The sequence below is a fragment of the Phaethon lepturus genome, unplaced genomic scaffold (assembly GCF_000687285.1).
Source record: "Phaethon lepturus isolate BGI_N335 unplaced genomic scaffold, ASM68728v1 scaffold36465, whole genome shotgun sequence".
In the NCBI taxonomy this organism is placed as follows: domain Eukaryota; kingdom Metazoa; phylum Chordata; class Aves; order Phaethontiformes; family Phaethontidae; genus Phaethon; species Phaethon lepturus.
In genome coordinates, this window is record NW_010540445.1 from 24,749 (window position 1) to 35,429 (window position 10,681).

Consider the following 10,681-nt stretch of genomic DNA (forward strand, 5'->3'; position numbering starts at 1 on the left):
CATAAATCACCTTGACTGAAGTTCATGGGAGCCGAGCCAGGCATGAGCCAGTTCCCACCTGGAGGCTGCCCAAGACTATTAGACACAGTATGGTCTCTTGCCAAGAGCTGGAGGAAAATTCTGACATCAAGAAAGTCACATAATGGATTCTGCTGGGTCTAAAGTACCTGTAAGAGAATGTCTTGCAATCAGCTTTGGTGTTGTGACATGTAGGATTCACACAGCATGTTCCAGATCCAAGACACACTCTGGGAAAATGTCTCCCATCGTGCTTCTTATTGAGGCTCATCAGAGATGGCACTTCTTGGTAATTCCCCTTACCAGCACACCTTCCTCACTACTCTGACATTACCTAACACACTTCTGAGCAGGGGCTGCAATCCCAGCTGGGACCAGCAGCCCTTTTAAGCGAGGATGCACACCCTGACGAGAATTCATTTGCAGGTGATGAACTTAAAACAAGGAACATCAGAAGCCAACGGGCCTGCAAGACCTATGCCAGTTATTAAGACTGCTACCACATAAGGTGCAGGAGCATGCATCACAGACATATATCGTTCTCAAGAAGGTGAGGTTTCAGATATGTAAGCCCACACAGGTAAACATCTTGTACATCCAAAGTAGATAAAAGACATTGTTCTTTTATTTCACACCAAAATCCACTATTCTGCAAGCAGCAAAATCTAAAGCAGACCCTTCTAGGCTTTGCTGGCATACCTAGACCACATAAAACCTAAGCACAGAGAAATGTCAGTTTAACACAATCAGAAATTGAAGCTCTTTCTTGTCTGCAGTATTTCCGTAGTCAACAAGTGTTAGCCTGTTGAAAGCAGCTAAGGATGGGGTATATCAGACTTTGTCCAATTTATCATCTTTCATATTAGGTTGTTGTCAAGTTATCCATAGTTAATCAGGAGACAAACCGAGACAATAAACCAACAGCAGGAAACTCAATCCAAGATGTGTTTCTATTCAGTGGTTCTGACACAATGTCCCGAAAGATAAAGGGAGAAGTCAACTTCTGTTTTATTTATGCAGTCATAGAACAACAGCGGATTTAATTTCTCTCTTTTCAGGCTGAAGTTTCCTACTAAATGAAATGTTCTCTTTCCTTACAAATGCAGTTTGGCTCCTGTCATTAACAGCTCCCCTTGCTGGAGAAACAGATGAGGCAGTATTGCCAGGTCATTCATTAACAGAAAAGCAAACTCATTACATACACTGGCTATCTTCTACAGGCTTTGGAGCCCACTCAGGCAGTGACATAGGACATATAAGCAGATTACTACACAGGTACTATTTTTAAACTCCTAATTTCGTGCAGTATACTTACACTGCCCATTCCAGCTTCTCATTCTTGATTGAATTGTAGAGGGCCTGCAAAGAGAAAGAAATGAGACGGGATTATTGTTTGTCTCCTGCTACACATACATTAATATGCTGAGGAAAACTGCCTAACTAATACCATCAAGCAAGCTGTCTCTGATCAACGAAGTACCATATCTGCTCACGGTAACAAGAGTCTTGAGCAGAAGTCTCATCTAGGGAAAAAATACCAGAATACAGGGTTTGAGATTACAGTCATTTTCTCAAGCAGATTTTTGGGTTTTGTGGTTTGTTTTTTTTAAAAGAACCCTGTTAAACTTTCAAAAGATACAAGACTACAGCCTTGAAATTCAAGGTCCAATTTAATTCCTGATAGTCAGTGAGATTTTTTTGTCACTGCCTTTAACGGGGCCAAGATTTCACTGTATGGGCTCACCTGTAAAACTATGCCAGAAAAGCTATCCAAAGCCCTTGAGCCTTACAGACACCTGAATGCTTCCCCAGTCACACACTCAAACCCAAACACATACTGTTTCTAAGTGCAAAACAGAAAATGAACAATAAGCAGCTTTCGTGCTTAAAAATCAATGTCTTGGATTGCTGCCTGCTAACATCATTACTCTTTCAATTCATAGGAAAGATGCCAGTAGGTTTGAGACTAAAAGTCGTAATTCTGGTGTTGATACCAGCCTACAGAGACAAGGGTCTGGAGGCTGACTTAAGCCTGGGTGGATATCAGATGGTTGGGATGGATTTCTTTCGAGAGGGAGTAGGTATATCACTTGGATAAGTGTGTCTGATTTCAGCCCTCCAGTAGCTGATGCATACAATGGATAAATGCCTGCTATTACTACAAGCTAATGGAGCTCTTCAAATAGGCCACTTGACTCAAGTGAAGTATTTTGGTATGGAATGTCCCTGATTCTCACATTTATAATCCACATTTGTAATTTACCTTATATACATAGCTAGATTTACTCCCTCTGGCACCTAACTCCTACACAACCTCAAAATATGTTAACGTGTAGAAGAACTGTTGATGCACATGATTACTGAAAAGTAGCACATCAAGTATGAACAAGCCTGAAAATCACATACTATAATAGCTATGACACACTCATCAGAAACATTAGCATTTAAATAGCCTTTACTCTGACCCAAAACAAAAATAATTTGGAAAATTGAAGATTTGAAACTAGTCTTCTGCATATGCCACAGCTGAATTTGCAACGAGAATCCCATGAGCATATTCCACTGCTCATTCTGTGATCCACTGGCTCCTTTCTGAATCTTGATGGTCTATTTGAAGATCCTTAATATTCAGCTCTGTGAAAATCTGGCTCAGCTGAACCATACACAAGCAGGTCAAACATACTGATTCAACTTGCCTCACACTGATGCTACACATGCAGCAACTTTTAGTCATAGTGTACCATAAAAGTAGGTTTCTCAGAGCAACAGAACAGATATGACCACCAGGAAGAATCACCCCACATACTACTTACACTGAGCTATCAGAGAGGTCCCCACCGCTAACAGGGCTTTGCTGTGCTACTCACAGCAATATGATGAAATATTTCCAACTCTGGAGTTTTCATTGTCTATTTCTATTTATCCTATCTTCTCCAAACTTGTGTAAGAAGCTCTGATCCAAAGGCAAACAGCCAGAAGGTGAAGGAGAGGGCATTGCTGGCAGTTTGTAGGCACTTAGCTTAATTTTCAGGTGACTGCTATCAAGAGATTTTAAGACCAGCCTGCCAGAAGAAAGCAAAAGAAAGGACTAACATTTCTCCTACCATGCAGCCAGCAATCCAACAGAATTAGAGGCACCTCCATTTTTCTGCACAAGCTGATGCTGACACTGATTCCCTGGGGTCACGAAATATTTTCTGTTAGAAGCCACCATGTTTCTAATGAATTGGCCAAAGCCCCCTTGTTATTCTTTGACTTGTCTTTTTCTTCCCACTATGATTAAAATATTATCTTACATTTTGAGCCAGAAAACTACTTCCACATATAAGGCAAAGAGGTTGCAGTTTTTTCCTGCATTGCCTCCTCATTTTTTCAGAAGCAGCATTTTTCTCCCCAGCTGGTTGGATGAGCTTTTGAAATGTAGCAAAAACCTGGCCTGGGGTATCAGAAATGCATTTTGCTGCTCTCTGGCCCAAATGCCCGCAAGATTGCATCAAGACCTCTGAAAATGAACACCTGCCCTATGCAGTACCGCTTTTTATGGCATTCTGCTGCTAAGGAAGCCTCTAGGGATCACTACAGCCAAAGAGCAGGACATACAAAAGCAGCACTCCAGATTGGTGTGGGAACAACAAATGCCCCAGGCTTTTGCCTTGTGGAAAGTGACATGTGTTTGTCCCGATCTTTACTAATGAGCCAGACTCCATCTTCCTTCTTTAGGGAGTAACAGACAGTAACCCAGTCATATGGCATACATCTGACGAAGGACACAATGTCCCCCATAGACCACCAAATATAGCCTCTCAGAAAGACTCTGCTATTTACAAAAATGAAAGAGAAAACCCTAGAGAGAATCCACAGCCTGGGCAGCTGTATACAGGGCATGTTCAGTGTGTCTACCAAGCACGTTCACCGAGACCTCAGTGAGTAGACCTCTCAAGGGATGGAGATACATGAGTTCTCACGCCTGCCCCCCAACCCACCTCTCTGGCAAAGACTGCTGCCGGGCTGTGCGCTTGCTGCTGTACTCACCAGCCTTTTAGAGCTGCTTTATGTTCCTTCTCCAAAGCAATTTACGCTTTAACATTTTCCTGGTGTCTACTGGGCTCACACACGATCTGGAGAAGAAAAATTTCCTCCTCCCATGTTTTCCAACCAGTAGCAGACGTGTACAGCCCAGCACCTGCTCTATAATTTATTTCATGGCTGTTTCCCAAGGCCCTGATTCAGACAGCAGCTCTTTTCAGCAGACATTTCTCCAGAGTACGATTAAATCAAACAAACTTGGAGACAAGCACTTAAATGCTTCACTAAATTGCAACAAAGCTGATCAGAGATTATGGCAGGGACATGACTTTCACCGTACTTAACTAGCTGCAAGGACAGGTTTTATTAACTCATGTTTACTCTCTGGGAAATGAAAAAAAAAAAAAGCTCTGATTTAAAGCACTTACAGTTTTACAACAATCACAGCTTCTTACCTGCTAGACTGGGAAGCGTGTGGAAAATTTGCTATCTAAGCCAGAAAACTGGAGGCTGGACCACAGCAGGGAATGCCAGAATTGAATATTGCACAGGTCTCACCTTCCAAGCTGGACCAACACAACTGGGAAAGAGGAGCGACTTTCTCTTTTGGCACCCAACGCTACTGTAGGCAGGTTCCCAACTCCCAGCTACCAACTACGCAGCAGTATCCAACTTCACTGCTTCAGTTCTTAAGCTCCGTTACCCAGACCGTAAAAACTTACTCCTTACAGCTTTCCCTTTTCTGAGAATTGCTGATCTCTGCATCTACCACACCTGAGGCCGAGCAGTGCTCTAAGCTCCCTGGAGAAACAATTTTTGAAGGGAGAATAAAAGAAATTAACTGCTGCATACAACAGAATAGCAGGCAACATCCTAGACACCTTCCTTATTTTAACTCCAATGCTGTTCCCCATAGTTCAAATTTGACCCTTAGCAGACTGCAGTATAAAAAAAAAATGGGATTTGTTATGTATTTGTGGGATTTGTTTGTATTTGTTCATAAACTGGGCAGTACACTTACACTTCCTTTTTTAAGTGGAAGCCTGTAACTCTATAAGAAGCTGCTGAATTCCATCCCCATTTTCCCTTTGGTCAGCAGGTAGGTCAACTAAAAATCCAGATTCTCACAAGCCCTTACCCATTGGTATTTCTATTCCAATCAGAAAGAGAAGCAAAACTATGCAGGGAGTGCTTCTGAAAACTGTTTATTTTACAAAGCTGCCAAGAAAAAAGGTCACTCGCCATCCTCACCTCCCTCGAAACCTTGTCACATGCACGAACCATTGCACCCATTTAAACAGGCTGCTCCTGGCACCTGCCGACTGCTGGTTCTGCTGTGACTCAGCCTCTGCATGCAGAAGCAGTGAGCAAAAGACAGGCACAACCAGGTGTGTACACAGGGACAAAGACGTAACGAATTACCCAAATACTCGTCTTGGCAAATCATCTAGGTGCGAGCCCTTGCCTCGAAAGGCAACATAGAGCAACACAGGACAACATAGACCTTGCCTCTGCAAGGCTCTCGAGACAGGCTACTGGCTTTCTGTACATACTAGCCCATTCAGAAAAGCCTACCAAGAGGGAAAGGAATACACCGCAGGTGTTTCTTATACCTGTTCTGTGCACCAAAGAAATTGTGCCAGAAATGCCTGCCATGAGCAGGTAAACAGGCAAAACCAAAACAGAGTTCAAAAAGCCATCAGGGATGATCCAGACTGTCTTCTCCAGTTTTTGTTTCCCAGGCTGGCTGCTCACATCTAGTTCCACCCTGATTTTTGGAGTTGTTGTTGGGGGAATGACCATCTGATCATTACAGGAGATACCCTGGGTGGCTTTTGCAGCCCCCAGGACAGGGATGCACTTGTGCTCTTTGACCCAGGTCCCTGCCACCCTCCCCTGCAGCCACTGTCAGAAGCAGCCCTGCCTGGGGACATTTCTTCTTCATCTCCAGCTGGTAGCAGCATGGTTGATCCCAGGCAGCCAAAGAAGCCTAGTCACACCTCTGGGCAAAGACGTGCTCAGTCTTTGCAGTCAGAAGTGCTCAGTCAGAAGTTCAGCACCTCCCATGGTCACTCAGCACCAGTCCATCAGCTCTGCCCCTGGGACCACAGCAGTCAGCCAGGCACCAGCCCCAGCTTCCATCATACATGGTTTATGGGAGGTAGAAAAACAACAAAAGTAGCAGAACCCTACAAAAATAAAACAGGTTACAGAGGCAACAGATACCAGACATCGCAGGTGTCTGCATGCAGTCCTGATAGGTGTTAATGCGCCCGTCCTTTGGATCTGGGTGTGTCTGTGTGTCGTTGCCAGGTTTGGATGGGATGCAACACATTGCTATATACCGTTCCCAATTTGCTGTTCAGGTGATTACCTGAAGGTTGACGCTCCCCCAGAACTGTTGCTTGCATAGAGATCTACACTACGTCACCATCTCCTATTTGCCACCCTCCCCCAAAATCCAGATCTTGAAATTTTCTCCTCTCCTCATGCATAGATCTGTAATACCTGGCGAGGCAAGGATAAGGGCTCGGATCACTGGGTGCCTGTAGCTTCTTCCCAGGCTCAAAGCCCACATGCCCCAACATCTCACACATTTTCCCCCTTCTGAGAAGGATGCAGTCAAGATGCCAGAGTAGTACCCCAAGAATCCTGTGGGTTAGTGCACAGCATGGCATGTCTGCTGATACCACTCTCAATTTCAAATTCCACAGGTTTGTACAACAAACGTTCTTCTAACAAGCCAGCATACATTATTCATAAAACAGCACAGAGCTGTTCAGCAGCATATGGAACCGATGAATGTTGTTTTGGTGTGGGTGGAGATAGGGCTGATAGGAATGTTTTAGGGGGAAGGAAAGGAGATCATTTCACCCAGGGAATTTCAAGTGCGTCACCAACTAGAGGAGAACATTTCTAAGAGAAACTCCTCTGTTAAAAATCTGGTTTGTATGGAGAAGCAGCGGGAGGGGGAGAAAGAAAAAGGAAGGAAAGATTGTGCCAGATATATCATCATAAAACAGAAAAGGATGGTTTAGCTGGAGCTCCTGAGAGCCAAGAAATTAATGCTACACAAAAAATGCATCCTCTGTAAAACTGATACATGGGGATTGCTAGAAAAGAATTGTTCTGTACTTGCTGGAATGTTTCATCAGTGTTCCTCATAAAGGCAACATACTGAATTTTTATGAGTGAACAGAGAAACGGCTAGAGAAGTGTTACTTGATAGCAGAGCACCTACACAGCCTATTTCAGAAATTGTTTTATTGGCCCTGTGCATTTGCAGGCACAGGCACTCTGCAATTCAGTCCATGGCCATGGGAAAACAGAGTCTGTCAGGAGGAGAGACTGCTGAGCCTGGTGGGTCACACAGATGATCCTAAGGTCCTCTGACTCACCTTGCACGCATCCTGGGTTTGAGCTTACTCTCCTGAGAACAACAGTACATCAATTCACAGTATCCTTTTTGCAGGTTCTCCTGCTGGCCTGAGGCTGTGATACCTACCTTTAATACACACCCAGGACGCATCATCTAGCAGAGCCTCTGTATGTACATGTGCATGTGTGTACATATGTGTGCACCAAAGCACTACCTGATGTTTTCCAAGGAGATGATGCGTCCATGGGCTACCTAGCTTCTTTGACGCTGGCAGCAGGCAGACCTCATATGCAGGCAGCATGTTGGTGCCGTGTTCGTACTGGCTAGAGCGTAAGTATATATAATACTCTCTAGCCTAGCAAAATAGGCTGAGTCACGTAAGTGCAAAGTATCAGAGGAGTGTGTTTCCAAGGCACAAATGGGTTAAATCTGCCTCCTGCCCAAAGTCAGATGAAGCATTCACAGAAACAGGCCTTGAGCATTGTAATTACTTTGTATAGGGAGCAGAAGAAAACAAGGCAGTCCAGACACAAAGGGGGAAACACATCCACAGAAATATGGAAGAGGACAAGTCTACAAATAAAGCCCTGATTGAAACCGAGGGGATCTACACGGCACCACTGTCCAGAAAGCCCAGCCTAGAAACGAAGGCATTTCATGAGAGGTGATGTACAAGCACATACACGCAGACTTACACTGATAAAAAGACCTCATTTGCAACGCTACACATTGGCAAAAACTTCCAGGTCTCTTCCATCAACACAACAGAGGAGCCAAAGCTCAAATACAAAATCAGTTCTCTAAATCAGTGACATCTTAGCAAAACAGAAGGGCAAAGAAGAGAAGGGGGAACAGACATATGGAAAGGACAGGGCTGCTCAAAATCATAAGACCAATCGGTGTCTGAGACGCTTGTCATCTTGTCAACTGGGCAGGCGTCACTGATGGGCATGTTAGGATCTTCTCAGCACTCCGTAACACAGCTTTTACACGTCTTAGATGCTCCACAGACACAAATACTTTTGTATGAAATAAGGAAACAGCACTACAAACAAAAACAAAGCTGCAGTACACTTCCCAACTTACTGAGCTAGGCAGGAAGATTAGTGGGTATCTCTCACACAACAACCTACAGCAGTCAGGAGGCAGAAATGTGAATCCCACAGAGGGATGAACACAGAGCGTTCATTACTGCAGTAGCTAACTAACTGTGTCAGACACCATCCCAGGGAGAAAGTCCCTGCCCTGAGGACATTACATCATGCATACACAGTGAACACAAATCCTGGGAGAGGGAACAGAGGTACAGAGATCAAGTGATTCACCCAATGTCAAAAGACCCGAGTTTCCACCATATGCAGAGACTTTTCATACATAAATCCTCCCACTGAATATCGTGCAATTAGTCCCATGCCTAGGGTGAAACTGATCACAAGAGCAGGGTGCCAGAGCACCTGCAAGATGCAGACTTTACTTCGGCATTTGCTGGATAGCATATACTGCATCAGCAACAGCCCGAGAACGATGGCCATGCTATTTCTCTGCCACAAGCTTAGCAGTACACTGTTTCTTAGTTATGGGCAATAAGACCCTCAAAACAGAGGATTCTGAAACTGGACTGAATAAAATACTTAATTTATTTCTATTTGCATTACTTTGTGATTAAAGCTCTGCAGCTGAGGCTCTGAAATACCATACAACCTGTAAGCCAGCAGAGTAATCTGGTAGGAACTACTGTGCAGCATGGGGATCTTTTCACCGTAGCAGAGGAAGCTCCTCTCAGGACAGAGAAGAGATTTAGGGAAGGGACAGTACAGGAAGATCTATGCATGTGCCTGCTTGTTTGCATGCACATGGACACAAGACATGGTTAAATGCCTTTGGCTGATGCTCTGAAATATTTCAGCCTCATTCAACACACCTTTGCAAATGGTTACATCTTCTAATCCCAAGGCAGAATCCATCTGCAGCAGGAATTAAATTAGAGGAATATTTGGCCACTGCATAAAGTTCATCCAACCCTTGGAGACATAGAGCACCTTTGGGAGGGAGACGGCTATTAAAGCTCTTGCCAGGGGAGGGGCCCCCAGGTGCCTCTCAGTTATTGAGTGGGAGCAAGGAATGAGGAACGAAGCGATATTGCATGGAGTGGGGGTTGTTTGCCTAGGAACCGAACTGGGCTGGGCAAAGAGATGCTGCACACAGCCACTGTAGCAGCTGGGCACAGCCTGTGCTACCAACCGCTACAATACACGGATGTATTCCTATAAACATACAAGCAATGCCTTCCTAATAAATACTTGATGGCAATATTTAACCACGCATGCAACTGAGATGGTATTTTTACCTAGCACCCACACCTACTAAGCCACAGGGCTGTAGAGAAGGAGCAAAAACTATTTTTCCACAGAAAATCATTCCCATTAAACAGATAATCCCAAGGACATCACTTGCCAACTCCGGCACCTTTCCCAAGAGCAGAGCTCTGATTAGCATTCTCACTGGCAAGTTTTCACTGTTTACTATTGCACCAAGCTCAGTGACAGGGCATTCCTCTAAGACCCAATCGCTACCATACACCAGACCTTTTTCACCTTCAAGTCTCTCCTGAAGCCTAGAGATTTTTTTCCTGACCTGACAGGAATTCTGTGATCACTGCGGATCACCCGGAGCCCTTAATTCCTCCAGAGCCTAACCTTTTCAACGACATCACCTCCACGCCTAGCAAAGAGAAACACAATGAATATTCTGTTATTTACCTTGCTTTCTTTAGTAGAAAACTCAGAGGAGTTGGAGATTTTCATAGATTTTGACCGATGGGACTGCCGCCAGAGAGATTCTTCTCGGGAGTATTTCACCGAACCTGTGGCTCTCACCCGGACTTTGCTGGTGCTCTGAACACTGTTAACTCCGATCATTTCCACAAGCGAGCGTATGGGATGGGGGAGAAGAAAGCCTAAGGTACTTCCCAATCCCTTGCAGAGGAACTGGAAAAGGTTACGTCTGGAGAGCCCAGGCTCAAGCAATCAGTGTTTGCTTAAAGCGCACTAGGCTGTTTCCTCCAGCATCTTCGGGCACACTGTTTGGAGCCAGCCTGATTGTTCCAGGCATTGCTCGCGTCACTGGACGGGAGGGGGGGGAAAAAAAGAAAAAAAAAGAAAAAGAAGAGGCTGATAGAAGCTCCTCCCCTGCTCCACTCCCCTCCCTAGCATCAACTCCCCCTTCATACACACACCAACAGTGAGAGGGAGAGAGATG

At 44.7% G+C, this 10,681-nt stretch overlaps 1 protein-coding gene across 1 annotated transcript in view; it reads right to left on the bottom strand.

The window, feature by feature from the left end:
- LOC104621059 (PH and SEC7 domain-containing protein 3-like) overlaps nucleotides 1–10,341 on the bottom strand; it is a gene marked incomplete at its 3' end in the record, with an annotated part of 32,812 nt that extends 22,471 nt beyond the window's left edge. Inside the window, exons 1-2 of the mRNA XM_010287444.1 lie at nucleotides 10,183–10,341; nucleotides 1,334–1,377 (exon numbers count right to left, since the gene is read on the bottom strand). Of these exons, the coding sequence (XP_010285746.1) occupies nucleotides 1,334–1,377; nucleotides 10,183–10,341 (203 nt within the window). The remainder of the gene's footprint in view (nucleotides 1–1,333; nucleotides 1,378–10,182) is intronic.
- Nucleotides 10,342–10,681: the final 340 nt, after the last annotated feature.